The sequence below is a fragment of the Culex quinquefasciatus genome, chromosome 3 (assembly GCF_015732765.1).
Source record: "Culex quinquefasciatus strain JHB chromosome 3, VPISU_Cqui_1.0_pri_paternal, whole genome shotgun sequence".
Taxonomy (NCBI): domain Eukaryota; kingdom Metazoa; phylum Arthropoda; class Insecta; order Diptera; family Culicidae; genus Culex; species Culex quinquefasciatus.
In genome coordinates this window covers 109,559,031-109,578,497 of record NC_051863.1, presented here as the reverse complement: position 1 = coordinate 109,578,497, position 19,467 = coordinate 109,559,031, and the positions used below count along the sequence as shown (strand labels likewise).

The window sequence follows — 19,467 nt, the reverse complement described above, 5'->3', positions numbered from 1 at the left end:
TGAAGATAGTCATTGGAGACGCAAACGCGCAGGTCGGAAGGGAAGCCTTCTTCCATCCGGTCATCGGCAAGGAGAGCCTTCATCCTCGCACGAATGACGAGGACGCGCCTACGGGTAACCTGGGCGAGCAATGGGGAGCCCTCCAGAGCATCGTCAACACAGCGGCTACCGAAGTGATCGGCACGACCAGAGGACGCAAACCCAAAGGGTGGTTCGATGCGGAGTGCCAGCGAGTGACGGACGAGAAGAACGAGGCCAGGAAACGTATGCTGGTTAAGGGTACGCGCCGAAACTGTGAGCGATACAGCGAGCTACGAAGAGCTGAGAAACGAACCCACCGCCGAAAAAAACGGGAGTACGACGAGAGAGTACTTGCCGAAGCTCAAGCACAGTACAACGCGAACGATAAGCGGAGGTTTTAAGCAACTGTCAACAGTGTAAGAAAGAAAACGACGCCTTCCCCTGTTATGTGCAACGACAGGGAAGGTAACCTGTTGACAGATAAGACAGCGGTAGCGGCCAGGTGGAAGGAGCACTTTCAACAGCTGTTGAACGGTGAGATGCGAGAGGGAGTCGTCGAGGACAGGATGAACGTTGAGGATTATGGAATAGCTGTGGACCCGCCTACGTTGGAGGACGTGGTAAAAGCCGTAAAGGAGCTCAAGAATGCGGAATCCGCGGGAAAGGACGGACTTCCGGCCGAACTTTTCGAGCGCGCGGATGATCGAGATTCTGCATTCAGCGAATTTGGTGCGAAGAACAGCTTCCGACCGACTGGTTAGCCGGGCTCATCACCCTAATCTACAAGAAAGGGCAAAGACTCGATTGTGCCAACTATCGAGGCATCACAATCCTCAACTCAGCGTACAAAGTACTATCCCGAATCCTGTGGAGCAAGCTGAGACCGTTGACCGAGACCTTTGTCGGCGAATACCAGTGCGGTTTTCGAGCGGGTCGGTCAACGGCGGACCAGATGTTCATTCTGCGACAAATCCTCGACAAGTTCCGGGAGTACAACCTGCAAACACACCATTTGTTCATCGACTTCAAGGTGGCGTACGATTCAGTCAAAAGAAACGAACTTTGGAAAATTATGCTAGAACACGGCTTTCCGGCGAAGCTAATAAGACTGATTCGTGCAACGCTCGACGGAGCAAAATCAAGCGTGCGGATAGCTAACGAGACATCTGAAGCTTTCGTTACGTTGGATGGATTGAAGCAGGGCGATGCTCTCTCGAACTTACTGTTCATCATAGCGTTGGAGGGTGCTGCGCGAAGGGCAGACGTGCATAGAAACGGAACACTCATCACTAAGTCGCACATGCTGCTTGGATACGCTGACGACATCGACATTCGAGGCGTTCGTCCCTTTCAAGCGGGAAGCTGCGAGGATCGGACTGACCATCAACACTGCCAAGACCAAGTATCTGGTTGCTGGCAGAGCGCGTGGCAGTACAGGTGAAGGTGTTTCGGAGGTGGAAATAGATGGAGAAAGAACGTGACGTGCGACAACGATGTGAGCTGCGAAGTGAAACGGCGGATTAGTGCTGCAAACAGGGCCTTCTACGGTCTTCGTAGCCAGCTAAGGTCCCGCAGCCTAAGGACGCCTACGAAAATCACGGCAAGCAAGTAGGAGACCGGTGGCGCAGGCGCATGAACTTCACGTTGTACCAAGACTACAAACATGCTGATATCGTAAAAGTCATCAAGCACGACAGGCTAAAGTGGGCTGGACATGTAGCCAGAATGTCGGACGAACGGGCGGCTAAAACGATATTCAGCAGCGAACCTGGACGCGGTCGTCGGTTTCGTGGAAGGCCTCGTACTCGTTGGCTGTGTGCAGTCGACGAAGATGCAAGAGCGGCCAACATTGTGGGCGATTGGAGACGAGCGGCCCAAGATCGAGCATCCTGGAAATCTTCGATTAGTTCAGCGTAGGGTCGATAGACCTGTTGCTGGTAAAGTAAGTAAGTATGATTAAAAAGCATAAATCTGCTGTTAATAATGTATAAATGTATTTTATGGCTACGAATTCGACATGATACAGATGAAACACAGATCTCCCATAAAATAATCAGGTATCGTTGCCCTGTAATCAAAGATAGGGAACCATCCATAAACCACGTGGATCCTTTTTTGAAATCTTGCACCAATCGAGAAATTAAAAGTGAGAGTGTGTGCGTGCAACATGGAGTTAAACTTTTCGAAGTGCCAAGGAAAACTTCATAGCAACTTCACAGAAAGTTTAACTCCATGTTGCAGGTTTGACAGCTCGATAGTGCTGAAAATCACTGGCAATAATGTCTATGGCACATCCAGTTGATAATGCCTCTTAGAACCTGCAGTTCAGCGCTGTCCCAGTTAAGTTGATGTCGTTAACGTGTGATATTTAAAAAAAAAGCCTGCGCTGTTTAAAACTTACTGACAATCGGTTTATTATGAAACAAGTAGAATCACTAAATTAGACGCCACAAAATCAAACGCAATACACGACGACTCTCACAGAGACAACCTTCTGAAGCGTCTCTCCTTATCCCGATATTTACGCAGCTCGTCCTGGTACGCGGCCAGCTTCTTTTCGTACTCTTCCTCCTCGTACTCCATATCCATAATGGTTTCCCGGAGCTTTTCAACCTTGGTGTTTAACGTTGCAATCTGTAAAGGGCGTCAGATTGTTAAATGTACTCAATTTAAAAGGGGATTTTTCTTCTCATACTTGCGATTTGTACGGCAGCGCGGCAGCTTCCTGCGCTTGCTTCAGGCGGGTTTGGAAGGTCGCTTCGCGCTGCACGCAGTACGACTCAAAGTCGTCGGTGAGTTCGTTACGCAGCTGCAACTCTTGTCGTAGCAACTCCTGGCGGAGAAATTGATTTTCCAGCTCCTTTTCGTTAAGCTGCTCGCGATAAACCGTCGCCTCGTGATCAAGCTCCTGCTTCAGTCTGGGGAAAGAGTTGCGGTTAGTGGGAAATTGAATTAATTTTGAAGAAAATGAGCTACCTTTCAATCTCCATCATCAAACGGTTGCCATCGATGCGGGCGGACGGACTGCTCGTGGCCTGGGCCAGGAAGAACGAGAATCGGGTTGAGCGGTGATGCTTCTGGGTCATCTTCTTCTGCAGGACGATTTGCTTTGCGATCGACGAAAAGTTTAGCACGTTCAGATTTTCGTCGTAGTACTCCTCCGTCGGATACAGGTTAACGATCATCGTGAACTTTTCCTTGCCCAGCAGGGCGGACTGAATTAGCATGGTCAGCTTGGAGTCGCGCACGGGGACAATTTCGGCCAGTTTTTTCGACTTTTGATTTTTGTACACCGTTTCGAGACAGCGACCAAGCACCAGCAACGAAGTGTTGATTTTTTGAGCTTCCTTGAGCCGATCGCCAACGGTTCCGGTTTTCTTGAGTCGTTCGGAACCGGCGAGATCACAGAATTTGTAGACGGAATAGTTGATTTGCTGGTCGACGACCGAGAATGAGACGACCGTCATCGAGAAAATACTGTGCGAGCGGCTGGAGTTGCTGTTGACGTCGGTTGATCCGTACGTTGCGCTCTGAATTCCAAACTGAAGAATGTTGTACGCGTCTTCGCTGCTTCCGGCGTACACACACGACAGATCCTTGATATAGGCGTTGCCTTCGTTGGACAAAATCTTCATCGGTTTACGCTTGCCAAAGATAGAATCGTGCGCCAGCAAATCGTACACATTCTCGTTGTAAATTTCAACGAAGGAAACCCAAATGAAGACACGCAGGTCGGGATCTTCCTTCGGGTGGAACGCATGCTCCTTCTGTATAATCGACTTCATCCTCACGTGGCTGTTGTCGCGGTTCTGCAGAATCCGTTTCATCGCTTGAACCTTGTTGATTTCATCCCGCACGCTTTCATCGTCCAAGGTTTGGATCGTGGTTTTATCAATTTTTAAATTTGGCTGCGGTGAAATAAGGTTCGAGTTCTCCACAAAGACCTGCTCGATGGCTCGCGGGACAATTCCGGGACTGTTGTTGGTGCCCAGCAAGGTGTACGTTTTACCAGATCCAGAAGTTCCATACGTGAGAAAGGTTGCGCCACGATCCCCCGTAATATTGGAGATCGACGGTCTGATACAGCTCTCGTAGACCTGAGCCTGAGACACCGAATCGTTGAAGATGTCGCTGAAGGTGTACTGGCGCTCGGTAGAATTATCGTCCGAACCTCTGGCCAGCAGCGTGTTGTCCTGAATCCGAAACGCCAGCCGTACCGGATTGTTCTTCAAGTTTGGCCGCAACCGGAGGCACACCTTAACGGTGCTCTCCTCCTTCACCGCCTCCGGTGGAATGTACTCGGATTGTACCGGCGACGGGCTCCGGTTGGACGGCGAAGAGGACCGCGAGGACGAAGTGCGGCTGCTTTCGTTCGACATCAGCGATTCCAGGTTGACGCGCGTGTTTGGCCGCGGCCGCATTCGCCGGTCAACGCTGTTCTCTCTAGCATGCAAAAAAGAAGGTTGAGCTCGTTTCATTGCGAGATTCTAGAAATATGAGGGCAGTGCAGGGCGTCAACGGGAGGTGTTATTTGGTCATAAATGCAAGTTACGAATGTTAGTAATGGAAAAAAATATGTGTCTGTACATTTTTATATTTTACTTTTGACTTAGATAAACAGGATTTCTTAGAAGAAAAGCTTGTTACTTTATATGCTCAAAAAGTTAAAATCAAATAACCAAATATTTCTTACAACATCCTTCCTTGTCCTGATAAAAAGTCTAACAGGATATTGTTGCCAAATAAAATTACTTTTATTACTAATTACTGTTATAGATAACAAGGAGTTTGCAAAGGGATCTTTATACCTGTATAAACCAAAACACAATATATATTTTAAAAATGATTGTTAAATCAATTTGGATATTTAGGTATTATTTCATTCTAACTAAATCTCCTTTAGTTGTTAGTAGATCTGTGTTGAAAAATTAAGACTTTAATAAAATTCTTCAAATTTGCAGTTTAGGGATGACCCATATCGAGCTGAGTTACTGAGTGACTTTAAAAATATCGAAGTAACCGCTGGTGCATCGATTTTCAGGAAAATAATTATGAACAATATTTTAATAAATGAATGCAATCTCTCTTCGCTAGTCAAATATTTGAGACAATATATTCCTACTTAATCTTTTGTCAAATCTTCAAGTTAACAAATCAGCAAAAACAAACAAAAACCAACAATACTCACATTCCCAACATGAGCGAAGGTTAAGGCTTTCACACGAACACTTGAACGTTTGCAAAACTATTCTAAAACTAGTTTAAACACTAAAGTTAATCCTTATGTGCAATTAGAGCGTCATGCAAACGAAAAATTTGCCGAAACTTTTAAAACAATCTAAATTATTACTTGAATTCGAACAGAACAACAGTTTCGGCGCCACGAGCAAGAAGCGATCTCGCCGAAATGTCAAATCACTCACAGCACTCAGTTCCAATTCTCTCAAAACCAGGGTTGCCAGATTTGCGCTTTTGGGAAATATGTATTTACCTGTAGTAATTATCTGTGTTAATTTTATAAAACGCTGTCAAACCCGCATGTAGCCTTCACTGAAAGCCCGACCATGGTAATTTTAAGAACATCTGCTAAAAATGCTGCTTATTAAATTAACTGCGGCTTTTTTGTAAAAGTAAACGCAAATATGGTAAAATTAACCATGCTTCCACAAAATTGCATGGTAGCAATTACGAAATCATTATCATTCTCTCCATATTGGAGGGTTAAAATTACCATACCGCTCACGACATAGTAAAACTGACTGCGTTAATCAGTCAATCCAAGCATGCATCCATGTGCACGGAATGTTTTTAGGGAGCGTTCTTTTATTACGTAACGCGAAAAATCGGACTTTTAGACCCCCCCCCCTCGTAACAAAATTTCCATACAAATTTTAAAATTTTTGTATGGAGCGTAACACGGCCTCCGACCCCCTCCCCCTACTGCGTTACGTAATAAAAGAACGCTCCCTTAGCAAAAATACGTCGGTGCGTGTTCTCAATTTAACCCTACAATATGGTAGCAACTACCATTGGTTGGGTTTTCAGTGTTGGGTCGCATGACTACCGTTTTCATGAAAATATCTGGGATCCGGCCTTAAAAGTGTTCAAAAAACACTTAAGGACTAAAAACTTTTGAAAGGGTTATCAGTTCTTCAAAGTTTTGGGTAGTTGGAAAGGTATTTTAAATACCTTTCAAAAAATGTATAGCATGACGGGTGTTTGCGGCTAAAAGCGGTCGACCCCTCGGTGCGCGGCCGGTCTATCTACGTGAGTGTCTTTAACGCCGTAAGTGGTATTTTGCCGTTGCAGAGAAAGAAGAAGAGTAGAAACAATAAACGTCAGCTAGAAAGAGTCTGTTCAAGAGAGAACGACGTGTTTTTTTTCCTCTTGCGCTCGTGCGGGAATCCGCCGGAAGGTTTCCCAGCCTCTCGGTTCCAAAGCCGGTCACATCTTAATACAGTCCACTACAACGGGTTTTCTTGCAAATACCACCCTTTTTTACGATTCTCCGGATATTCTTCAGAATGTTTTTTAAACCTTCAACTTTAAACTTCATAATTTTCAATAGGGAATTATGGGGCCCCAAGACGCATCGAATGAAACCAAAACGGTTCAGCCAGTGCTGAGATAATTGGGTACTAAAGCCCTATGTCAATTTTTATGTACAACGGTAAAAAACACGACTAAAAACCATTTCTGATCAAGGGGTTGGAAACTCTTAGAGCTATAATTATTATGTTAACCAGTATATCAAAATATATGTTAGTATACTTATTATTTCCTTTACATATCGCCAGTATACTAACCAATATACTGAGAGTATCTTAATATACTAACAGTTTATTGCTTTTCGGTTAGTATACTAACAAGTATACTGGAATATCGTGGAGTATACTCAGTATTCTTAAGTAATATTAGAGTTTCCAGCCCCTTGTTTCTGATCACTTTTTTTCATTCTAATAAGGCTTTCTAGTCAGAAATTTACCAACACGTTCAAAGTATGTTTACAAGACAGCTGGACGTTTGTTTGCATCAGGTTTCCTATCTCTTTCTAGCAAAAAATTTTTGTCAGGCGACTTTTAGCTGGTTTTTTGACTGACTGCCCGATATGTCAGCCAACATACTTCGCAGGGCTGTGACAGCTACAGCTCGATCATTGTTTGCATCAGGACACTGTGACGAGGAGTTCGTCATTTTTGAGTTAAATTATATTTTTTTCACTGGGCCTAGAAAGCCTTATGCAAAAAAAATATTGACAAGACAACATTTTTTCGATGGATCAACTATGGTCCCCTTGGAACGAGCTGTCAAGTAGGAGCTTTTCTGTCAAAAAGGACCGCGAGGATAATTTTTCAAAATTGGGTCCTAAAATGAAGCTCAGATTGCTGATATTATTGTTTACAGCGATAAAGCTTATTTTTTAGAGTACAATGACCCTTTGTACGACCACAAAGAGTTTAAAATGGATTTTTAAATCAATTTTGAAAAATTAACCTCGCGGTCCTTCTTGACAGAAAGCTCCTACTTGACAGCTTGTTCAGGGACCATAGTTGATCCATCGAAAAAATGTTGTCTTGTCAAAAATTTTGCATTAAAATGAAAAAAAGTGATCAGAAATGGTTTTTAATCGTATTTTTTACCGTTGTACATAAAAATTGACATAGGGCTTTAGTACCCAATTGATTTAAAAATCCATTTTAAACTCTTTGTGGTCGTACAAAGGGTTATTGTACTCAGAAAAAGAAGCTTTATCGCTGCAAACAATACTATCAGCAATCTAAGCTTCATTTTAGGACCCAATTGGGTACTAAAGCCCTGTGTAAATTTTTATGTACAACGGTAAAAAACACGATTAAAAGCCATTTCTGATCACTTTTTTTCATTTTAATGCAAATTTTTTTTGACAAGACAACATTTTTTCGATGGATCAACTATGGTCCCCTTGGAACGAGCTGTCAAGTAGGAACTTTTCTGTCAAGAAGGACCGCGAGGTTAATTTTTCAAAATTGATTTGTGGTCGTACAAAGGGTCATTGTACTCAGAAAAATCTAGCAAAACAATGCCAAAGGGCCGTTGTGGGTTTGTAAACAAAGAGTGTGTCCTGCTCACGCTAGAGGGTGTTTACATCTGGCATGAAAGGGATACACTCTTTGTTTACAAACCCACAACGGCCCTTTGGCATTGTTTTGCTAGAAATAAGCTTTATCGCTGCAAACAATAATATCAGCAATCTAAGCTTCATTTTAGGACCCAATTGAGTGAGAATATTTTGGTGCACACATCCACATCCAACCACACACACATACATTTGTTCAGTTTTTGATTCTGAGTCATGAATATTAATTTTGATCTTTCAGTATATTTTTTTAGCTGAAAAATATCTGATTAAATTTAATAATTTTCAGAAAATGATAAGTTTTATTTCGAAAAAAAATATTTTTTTTAGCTTTGAAAGACTCATTTTTATATATTGTGGATTCAGCTCGTAGCTGGATTTTCTAGCATCTTCTCACGGTCATTGGAAACGGTCGTGGATAGACCTAGGGGTTCCCAGTTGGAGTGAAAAAATTCAATTAATAGAAAAATTATGGATTAAAATTTTGCTTTTTTATCACTTCTCCGACATCAGGAATAATTGTTTGAACATGTTCGCAATTTTTTTGTTCGGTCGAAAAAATATTATTTTTCTTGAAAAAACTTTCATTTTTAATCACATGATCACCCCTAATTCTGGCTCGATGCCGCCATCATGCGACCGCGTGCTCCGTTTGTTTGTCAACAAAGCTGCAGCTGGATGGTGAGACGAAGTGAGGGGGGAGAGATTTTGACATTTTTATGCCCGCATCTGACCCGCCGCTTATTTCGTCGGTCACTGAGTCGCCGGTTGTTTCCAGTGACCGAGTCCAGCTAGGAACTGATCGTACAATAATTGAAATTTTTTATTTCCATGATTTTGATACTTTGTAAACTTATTCAGATTTGAAATTTTGGCTACAAACATTTTACGTTACGTAATGAAAGTTTGCTCCCATTCGAGCTACACAAGCAAGATGAACCAACTATGGTCTTTGCTGTCACAGATTAAAATTCGCTAAAAGAGAAGAAAAAATAGAAAGTGATAGTTTTCATGTTTTTCGAATGTGATTAGAATTTTAAAAATTGCTGGCTAATTTTCACCATCACTTGACCTTAGATAGTGTAGTTTTAGTTTGTAGAATCTTTCCCACCCGCATTTTGGTTGATGCCCCAGCAGACATGGATTGCAACAGGAACAATGCATTTTCAGAGAAGGTTTGTAGGATAAAATATTATTGTGAGGTGAATCTGCCTAGACATTTGTTTCTGTTTGCTCTGTTCCGTCCTCTAGCTAAAGGAACAAGTGCACGGATCGTTCGACCGTATCCGGAAGGCACTGGACCTGCGGGAGAAGCTGCTGCTGAGACAGCTGTCGGTCGTGGTCCAGCAGTCGCACCATGTCACATTCCAGTTTGATAACATAAAGTTTGTGGACAACGGCGAGGAGGAGCTGATTGGCCGGATCCGGACGTACGGGAAATACAATATAGATAATTTTAACATCATACTTAAAGATCCGTACGAGAACGAGGAGTACATCCAGGATGATCACGATTTGATGCATAAAAGCTGTCGACGGGGAGTTGGGGATGACGAACGGGAAAATCCGGAGAGTGAGGAAATTGTGGTGGAATTCTTCAACAACAAGAGCCTTATCAAGGAGGGTGCGGAAATGGTGCGGGAGTCCATTATCAATCTGGCCCTGAACGAAAGCAAAGAGCTGATCGATAAGAGTTTCAATGAAAGTGCAGAGCTGCAGCTGGAGGAGGATCTGGAACGCATCAAAATCGATCTAACAAACTTTCGAAATCGCGAGCGCATTGTAACAGATTCACTTTCAACGCAAGGTGAAGGTAGAAAGGCATCTGTTGATATTAGCAACAACAACGGAATCAGTCAGTGTGGGGCGTTTGGAATTGACCCAACAAAAGTTGCCAGGCAGCAACAGCAACAGATGATAACGAAAGCGTCCCAAACTGAGTTGGACAAGGCAGGTAGACACGGCAGTGGCGGTAACGTTTCGTCCAGCACCGACACTGAGCGCAGTCTCGTGGCCAAAAGTAGCAAACAGCACGTAGAAAAGAGCATGAAACACATTTCTAATCTGACGATGAACAATTGCGGCGGCACAATCAACCTTAAAAACGTTACAAATCTAACGATAAACACCTGCCCGGAAGAGTCGCCGGTCAAATCGGCCGAGCCAAAGTCTCCCCCGGCGGTCGCGCGTTGTCCCTCCGAGGAAGGCAGCCCAGAGTGTGGCTTCTACAAGCGTCTCATCACGGAGAATAAAATACTTCGCCAGCACATCCTAAAGACTAGCCTGGCATCGGCGCACGTGCCAAATCCGCAGTCTTCCGAATCGACCAACGTTACCAGTTCGGAATCCCCGCGGCCACCGTCCGAATCTTCGTCCTCCGACGGCTCTTCCGACACCAAACCACAACGGCTGCCCCTGACGGTGGCGGAACTGCGCGCCGTACTGAACCTGCCCCAGCAGGACGATACCCTGACGCAGGTGCTTGGCGATTTGTTTGCGCTGGCCTCGCCGACGACGGCCGCAGCCGTAGTAGCTGATGTTGCGGCGAAAGAACCAATCGCAGCCGCCGCCCCGGTGCAACGCAAGAGCACACGATGCAAATTCAGCAGTGGCTCAAGCAAATCATCTCCGAAACCGAAACCGAACCACTGCAGAACGCCGAACTGATGGAGTTTAGCCACATCAACAATTAGAATAATGTTTAAAGGTAATTTGTTGATTGTGATGATTGTATTTGCTTATAATTTATTCATGTTTTCCAAGGTTGTTAATCGAAAGGTTATCTGCGATAAATTACGATAATCCACCGATTTGTAGTTATAAAAGCGAATTGCGAAACTATACCTTCCCCAATGAAGGAATGCTATAAAATCTCTCAAAAAATAAAATAGAAATTAAGATTTCATTTTAAAAACATTTACGTTTCTAAATAAAATACATTGTCACTACTGTTCAATGATTATCGTTATTTATCGTTGAACATCTATGACGAAACGATTACATTGTTAACAACTTTGATGCTTTCCAAACTTTTATCTTTTTCATCTTTTTCTTTACCATATAATTTTTATTCTCAAATTTATTTTTTAATTGTAAGCTCCTAAGTTTTTTTTTCCAAATTTCATTCTAAATATGAAGAATCTAAAATTTTCAAAACATTTTTCAAGGATTTTGTCTTTTTAGAAGTTATAACTCTCTGGCGCGAAAAAAAAATAAAACAAAATTGACTGGACCTAGCAAACCAAAGGGAAGTCATCGTTCAAAAAATGATGACAAACTCATTCCACCAATCGCATCGTTTGCATCGCAAATCATTAAATTCTAAAATATTTTTTTCTACATTCTGCATGTTTTACGCCGCGAATCTAAGTGTAAGAATCAAAGTTCCGTGAAGATTACATAGGTTTAAGTTAAACTCAAAAACTAAAATATAATCAAATCTGTGAAATTCCCTCCTGCGCGAATCCTTCCACGATTAATGGAGTCTAAACGAACGTTCCGAATGCATAACATGATATCATCACTTTTAAAGTCAACAAATTTGTGATTGTATTAGTTTAGCTAGATTATTTTCTTTTGATTTTCACAATAATTGTGGTACTTTTCTTACACCAATTCCGTTCAATCATTCATGAATGTGACCATTTTAAAGTGTAGCCGTTTTTTAAAATGACAAATCCGTGTTGTATATATTTAATCAATCAGTTACAATATTATAAACCGTGTTAGTTAAAACAAATAACAATACTACACCAACGGAAATCTAACGATTACTTATTCACACTTCCAATAAATGAGGGGCTTAGAACTGCTCGAACACGACAAATTAAAAAAAAAAAAAAACAAAATTTTAAACTGCACACAGCGTACACTTATCTCGGTGCAAAACCTAACGCGGCAAAGTGACTATAGTCGGTGTAGCGGCGAACAGAATAGTAATCGCATTCAGCCCTTTTAAACGTATTAATCCTATTGGTTTCACGAAAACAAACAAACTCACACACGCATGTATGCTAAATAATAATAAAGATGAAATAATAATAAAATTGCTTGTATTAAAAAAAAATAATCAAACGTGATTGATTGCATCCGAAATTTCCTTTAAAAAAAGTCTAATTTTCATGGGAAAACCATATGGGACCACCCTAATGAAATTCGAAAATTGTCCAAATACAGGGTTGTTACGGAGAAGTCGAAAAAATTCGCGCCGTCCCAAAAACCCAATCCGCGCCATATTAACAAAAATAATTTCGCGACAAACATACAAGAGAGTTTATTTTTTATGAATTAAAAAAAATATTTTGAAACAAAAATCAAGAGTTCCATCAAAAGGAACACAACAATCACAAACGCTTAAATAAAATTGTATTCAATAAATGCAATTTTATATCAAGAATAACCGCATGAGGCCGAATCTCAGAACGCAGAATCTTGAAACGCCGAAAAGTTTATGGACAAATTTATTTTTGCTAGGATGTATAGTAACCCAGAGGGAAAAGCCATAACAATAATTTTGGCAAAAAGAGAAATTCTAAATTAGCATTAGCATTAGCATTTGGAGGACGCCCCACCACCGGAAGGCTCCACAACGCTTATCCCACTGTTTGGTGTGGTTGTGTTAGACCCTCATCCGGAACAATAATCCAACACGGGAGATACCATGTCTTCATCTTTTGATGAGTGTGTAATACAACCCAGGGCATAAGGGGGTCCAAGCTATCCTCAAGGATGGGAAGGATCGTTTAGTAAACACCTGAGCAATTCTCTGAGATTTCGGTCATTCGATTTTTTTTGTATTTTTTAATCCGGGTGAAACTTTTTTGGTGCCTTCGGTATGCCCAAAGAAGCCATTTTGCATCATTAGTTTGTCCATATAATTTTCCATACAAAGTTGGCAGCTGTCCATACAAAAATGATGTATGAAAATTCAAAAATCTGTATCTTTTGAAGGAATTTTTTGATCGATTTGGTGTCTTCGGCAAAGTTGTAGGTATGGATATGGACTACACTGAAAAAAAATGATACACGGTAAAAAAAATTTTGGTGATTTTTATTTAGCTTTTGACACAAAAACTTGATTTGCAAAAACACTATTTTTAATTTTTTTATTTTTGATATGTTTTAGAGGACATAAAATGCCAACTTTTCAGAAATTTCAGAATGGGCAAAATCTTTGACCGAGTTATGAATTTTGAATCAATACAGATTTTTCAAAAATCGAAATATTGGTCGCAAAAATTTTCAACTTCATTTTTCGATGTAAAATCGAATTTGCAATCAAAAGTACTTTAGTGAAATTTTGATAAAGTGCACCGTTTTCAAGTTATAACCATTTTTAGGTAACTTTTTGAAAATAGTCGCAGTTTTCATTTTTAAAATTAGTGCCCATATTTGCCCACTTTTGAAAAAATATTTTGAATAGCTGAGAAAATTCTCTATATTTTGCTTTATTGAACTTTGTTGATACGACCCATAGTTGCTGAGATATTGCCATGCAAAGGTTAAAAAACAGGAAAATTGATGTTTTCTAAGTCTTACCTAAACAACCCACCATTTTCTAATGTCGATATCTCAGCAACTATAAATCCGATTCACAATGTTAAAACATGAAACATTCGTAAATTTTCCGATCTCTTCGAAAAAAATATTTTCAAAAATTTAAAATCAAGACTAACATTTCAAATGGGTGTAATATTGAATGTTTGGCCCGTTTGAAATGTTAGTCTTGATTTTAAATTTTTAAAAATATTTTTTTCGAAAAGATCGGAAAATTTCACGAATGTTTCATATTTTAACATTGTGAATCGGATTTATAGTTGCTGAGATATCGACATTAGAAAATGGTGGGTTGTTTAGGTAAGACTTAGAAAACATCAATTTTCCTGTTTTTAACCTTTGCATGGCAATATCTCAGCAACTATGGGTCGTATCAACAAAGTTCAATAAAGCAAAATATAGAGAATTTTCTCAGCTATTCAAAAGTGGGCAAATATGGGCACTAATTTTAAAAATGAAAAACTGCGACTATTTTCAAAAAAGTTACCTAAAAATGGTTATAACTTGAAAACGGTGCACTTTATCAAAATTTCACTAAAGTACTTTTTGATTGCAAATTCGATTTTACATCGAAAAATGATGTTGAAAAATTTTTGAACAATATTTCGATTTTTGAAAAATCTGTATTGATTCAAAATTCATAACTCGGTCAAAGATTTTTGCCCATTCTGAAATTTCTGAAAAGTTGGCATTTTATGTCCTCTAAAACATATCAAAAATAAAAAATTAAAAATAGTGTTTTTTGCAAATCAAGTTTTTGTGTCAAAAGCCAAATAAAAATCACCAAAATTTTTTTACCGTGTATCATTTTTTCAGTGTAGTCCATATCCATACCTACAACTTTGCCGAAGACACCAAATCGATCAAAAATTCCTTCAAAAGATACAGATTTTTGAATTTTCACATATCATTTTTGTATGGACAGCTGCCAAATTTGTATGGAAAATTATATGGACAAACTAATGATGCAAAATGGCTTCTTTGGGCATACCGAAGGCACCAAAAAAGTTTCACCCGGATTAAAAAATACAAAAATTAAAATTAAGCAAAAAAGACCGATTCCGTAGAGAACTGCTCACCTACGTCACCTTAGTGGTATAGATGTTTGTAGGGAGGTTTTGGACTCAATGTTAGTAGGAGAGGTAGAACCCTAGGATACACCTCGAAAGGCGTTGCGGGTTGGTTGTAACAGTATTCCTAATTCCAGTCTATGCTCACCAAGTCGTCATGGCCTAGTGACTAGCATTTTTGCTTACCAATCCAAAGGATGGGGGATCGAACCCCGCCTCGAGCGACTTTGGTTTTTCGTTCATATTCATCATTTCAAACTTCTGTGTTTTTAACTTTCTCGTTTGGAGCAGATAGGATTCGAACCCAGAACCATTCGCTTACAAAGCAAACACCGTAACCAGTCAGCCACGGCCGCTCCTGGCAAAAAGAAAATTCTAAATAGGAACATTTTAAAATATAAATATGAAAAATAAAAAAAAATAAATTCAAAAATTTATGGAATAAAAATGATCATAAAATTTATAAATTTGAAAATCTTAAAATTCATAAATCTAAGGATTTGAAAATTTAAACACAGTTCGTACTTGATGATTCTCGCCAAAGAGTCACTCATAAAAATCGAACCACCAAATTTGTATTATTTTATTAAGAATTTAAGAATTTGAGCTATTATTATTTATTGTTCTCTTGGTCGTTTTTAATTTTTAATTTTTAGAATTTATCATTTTTGACTCTTTAAATTTTTAAATTAAATTTGAATTAATTTGTTTGAATTTTGAATTCCAAAATTTTTCTAGTTCAGATTTTTTTTTTAATTATAAATTAATAAAATTTCGTAAATTAGAATATTTGTATTCTAATTTTTAAATTTTTAGTAAAAAAGACTATAAAAATCAAAAATATTTTTAATTTCTGAATCTTCGAGTTTTGAATATTGTAGCTTTCATTTTTAAATGTTTTGGTCTTTTATTTTTTCCCCAAGAAATCTAGAAAAAAAATCTTTCTATGGGGTGGGTTTTACTACAATTCAACGGACTTCCTTAACCTGATAAAAAGTTGTAAACTAACAGGCTCTCGTCAAAAATAAACAATCAATTACAACAGGAGATGTTAAAGATATTCAAAGCCGGTAAAAATTAGTTGAGTATAGTAATAAATTTGTTTAAGAAAACCTCATCAATACATTTAAAAAATAATGTTTTCGTGAAGATTTGTTTGACGTTTTGTCTTCCTCACCTCAATGAGAAAAGGCTATAAAATCACTCGAAAAATGAACTTCTTTATTCGACCTTCAGGTATACCTATCGACTCAGAATCAAATTCTGAATAAATGTCTGTGCGTGTGTCTGGATGTGAGTCCGTGCACCGAAAAATATACACACGATTATCTCCGGAGTGGCTGAACCGATTTGGACCGTGTTGGTCTCATTCGATCCGTCTCGGGGTCCCACAAGACCCTAGTTAATATTATGAAGTTTATAAAAGTACTTCAAAAGTTATGCTAAAAAACGATTTTAACAAAAGTCCGGAAGATTGCAAAAAGGGTGGTTTTGCAAGAAATGTTATACCGTCACGTTATACATTTTTGGAAAGGTATTTGAAAGACCTTTCCAATGAGCCTAAAACATAGAAGATCTGATAACCCTATCAAAAGTTATTAGCACTTAAGTGGTATTTATACACTTTTCAGATGCCGGATCTCAGATATTTCGATTAAAAATGATGCCCGGCTTCATCATGCAACCCGCCGTCAGTTAGATAATTAAAAGATCTTTCAAATGAGCCTAAACATCAAAGTTCTGATAACCATATCAAAATTTATATGCACTTTAGTGTTATTTATACACTTTTTAGAGGCCGGATCTCAGATATTTTGATGAAAACGTTGTCCGGATCTATCATGCGAACTATCGTTGGATAAGTTATCAAAAGACCTTACCGATAAGCCAAAAGGATTGAAGATCTGAAAACCCTATCGAAAGAAATGAGTATTGAAGCTTATTTTGTTAAACATGTTAAGGGGGAATGATGCAATGGATGAAGATATTTATACTACATATATGTATGTGAGGAAGGCACCAATCACCTAAAGGTGGATTAAGCAATGTTTTTATTAAGAAAATACAAACAAACATTTTCGGAAGAAAACTCAATTTTGTTTCAGTAACAGAAATCGAAGCAAATTAAAAAAAACCCTGATTCCCTGATAATACTTTTCTTTATTACTTGAAAGTAATTTTATCTCTCTCAATTATTTTAAATATTAACCAAATTTCACATCCGCGCGAAATCCGCGCCAAAGCAAAATTAGGCAGCAAATCCGCGCCTTTCGTAACAACCCTGCAAATATACATATATAATGAGGGCAGATTCAGATTCAGCGGGCAAAATTACATGACAAACATATGAACAATTTTCGATTTTCATTAGGGTGGTCCCATATGATTTTCCCTTGAAAAGTAGACTTTTTCAAATGAAGATATCTCGAGTTTAAAGAAAAACACCTCTGAGATTTTTTCAGCATTTGCAGCATTTGTAGTGCTTCTCTTTCAAATGCAACCCGGTGCTTAAAATTTGGCTTGCGCCTTTTCGAGATATTTATGTTTTAAATTTACATCTTTTTCATCCTAAAATGGCTGTAACATTTGACCCTTAAGTCCAAAATTTTTAGAGCTCTAAAAATGCTCCGAATATCACTTTTCTCTAAAACTTAACCCTGAATTGCCACGTTCAAAAAACTGATTCTTGAAGGTTTGCTCAGATGCTTTCTAAAAATTTGGTCATAGAAGGCGTAGATTACGAGATAAAAATTTTGTGTCTTCGACAAAGTTGCTGGTATTGGCAAGCATAAACACTTTTTAGAAAACATAAAAATTCCAAAAAATACTCCTGTAAAGTTAGATTTCCAAAATTACCCTAATCGTGAACCACCCTAAAAAAATAAAAAAATAAAATTTAAATAACAGGCCACGGCATCAACATTTGAATGAAAAAAGTGTTTTAAAAGGCATTTTACACGCGTCCAGTTGCTTTCCAATGATTAGTTTGCAAAATATTGATGGACATTTTTTTTCGCGAAAAGAAAACTTTGCTTAATATTATTATAAACGCAGGAAAATGCATTTTAACTAATTTTTGGTTGATTTAACTTTGAAAAATGTTTGCAACGGCCTAAATAAAAGAAAAACATTTCTGGAGTTTTTTTTTTGAAAAGGTCCTATAAACCAAATTTTCAATTTTTGCTTTTTGGGAGTTTTTAGAACCGCCTTGAGTCAGGGGTATTTAAAAACACCCAAAAAGCAAAAAATGAAAATTTGGTTTATAGGACCTTTTCAAAAAAAAAAAAAAAAACTCCAGATTTTTTCACTTCTTGACGTTTTTAGCCTCCTGCGATCAAAATTTGATTTTACGTAACTTTTCCCATACAATCTGCCGATTTTCCGGAATCGGTTCCAGAGTGGCCAAAGTTCTAACTTTTTGGCGTAAGAACCTTCCTTGGATTTATACGAACCCAACGCAACAAAGAGCACCTCGATCCGACTTTCCGTTATCAAGTGATGCGCGTTCGAACAAAACCTTCGAAATTTTTTATATAGATAAAAGAAAAGATAATAGATAAAAACAAAAAACAGAATTCAAAAGGCTAAAGCTAAAAATTAATCTTCAACAAATTTAAACAAATAGAAAATCTATCAATTTGAAAAACATTAATTTGAAATTTAAGATTTTTTTTTGATTTTTTTGAAATTAGTTTTTTTTTGTATTTTAAACTTTAAAATTATGAAATTTTTTGATTTTAAAATTTTTGGATTTTTTGAATTTCCTACAAACAAATGTTATTTACTCACTTTTTTTATTTTCAAATCCTTCAAATCCTTAATTGATTAAATTCTTGATTTTTTTAAATTTTTTAAATGAGCAATTCCATGTCAAATAGGGAATCGGTTGTACCCGACCCTCTCCGATTTCAATGAAACTTTGTAGACATGTTATCCTAGGCATATATAAGCCATTTTTGTGTATATGGACCCAGTAACACTCGATAATGACATTTGAGAAGGGCGTACGTGTTTTCAATATTTTTGTATTTCGTAATTTAAATATTGCTGTATCTCGAAGCCGTTGCATCGTATGAAAAAGTGGTCAAAAACAAACTTGTAGGAAATTTGACGGGCTTTCCGAAAAAAACTCTAAAAGAAAAAACACTCCACCTTTATGAGATTTTTTGATTTTTAAGTTTTAAAGTTAAATTTGAAGGTGAGCCCACGATTTTTTTTCGCTCAATTTTTTTGTGAAAATAGCCTTAGATGTTACAGAAAGACTCACGAAAAATGCAGGATGGTGCAACTAACCTAAAAAAATACAAAAATCATTTACTGAAACTGTTTTTTTGAAAAGTGCTCTAAACGTCAAAATTTTCAAAAGCCGAATACGGGAATCGATTCTCCAGACAATTTTACATAAAAGTCTCCATATTGACCATTGTCCTAAGTCCAATCCTTGTGAAGTTACAGCGGCTTTAAAAATAAAAATGTTGAAAAAATAGGTTTTTTGATGGTTTTTGGCTTTTTCTATATGACGGACTTGATTTTTCAGTTTCGAAAATATTTTTACCGAAAAGCTCGTCCAATTTCCCATAAGTTTGTCTTTGACCACATTTCAATTGGATGGGCTTACAGATATAAGCTAATTTATTATCCAGGTTACTTAACTACACTGAAAAAATTTTATGTTTGAATTATGAGCAATGTAATTAGCTGATA

General features: G+C 38.4%; 2 protein-coding genes across 3 annotated transcripts; one reads left to right on the top strand and one right to left on the bottom strand.

Annotated features, from left to right (window-relative positions):
- Window positions 1-2,410: 2,410 nt before the first annotated feature.
- LOC6033485 (kinesin-like protein subito) lies at window positions 2,411-5,424 on the bottom strand. 2 transcript variants are annotated; one of them, XM_001843875.2, is made up of 4 exons: window positions 5,210-5,424; window positions 2,998-4,508; window positions 2,717-2,939; window positions 2,411-2,655 (listed from the first exon to the last, which is right to left on the bottom strand). In XM_001843875.2, exons 2-4 carry the CDS (start codon window positions 4,497-4,499, stop codon window positions 2,500-2,502), a joined length of 1,881 nt encoding a protein of 626 aa, XP_001843927.2. In that variant the 5' UTR covers window positions 4,500-4,508; window positions 5,210-5,424; the 3' UTR covers window positions 2,411-2,499. The 2 variants fall into 2 exon arrangements, with proteins under 2 accessions (XP_001843927.2, XP_038120967.1); XM_038265039.1 differs by having other exon boundaries at window positions 2,998-4,464.
- A 3,668-nt stretch (window positions 5,425-9,092) lies between these two features.
- LOC6033484 lies at window positions 9,093-11,985 on the top strand. The gene is given in 4 exon segments (XM_038264531.1): window positions 9,093-9,312; window positions 9,389-10,702; window positions 10,705-10,844; window positions 11,321-11,985. Coding segments are annotated over 3 exon segments (1,476 nt in total). The 5' UTR covers window positions 9,093-9,276; the 3' UTR covers window positions 10,831-10,844; window positions 11,321-11,985.
- Window positions 11,986-19,467: the final 7,482 nt, after the last annotated feature.

Bases quoted from the DNA above. Each gene is read 5' to 3' on its own strand.
- LOC6033485 (XM_001843875.2), bottom strand. From the start codon at position 4,499: ATGAAACGAGCTCAACCTTCTTTTTTGCATGCTAGAGAGAACAGCGTT. The intron at 2,940-2,997 runs GTAGCTCATTTT...CTCTTTCCCCAG, and splicing joins TTGATGATGGAGATTGAAAG to ACTGAAGCAGGAGCTTGATC. The intron at 2,656-2,716 runs GTATGAGAAGAA...CGCCCTTTACAG, and splicing joins CGCTGCCGTACAAATCGCAA to ATTGCAACGTTAAACACCAA.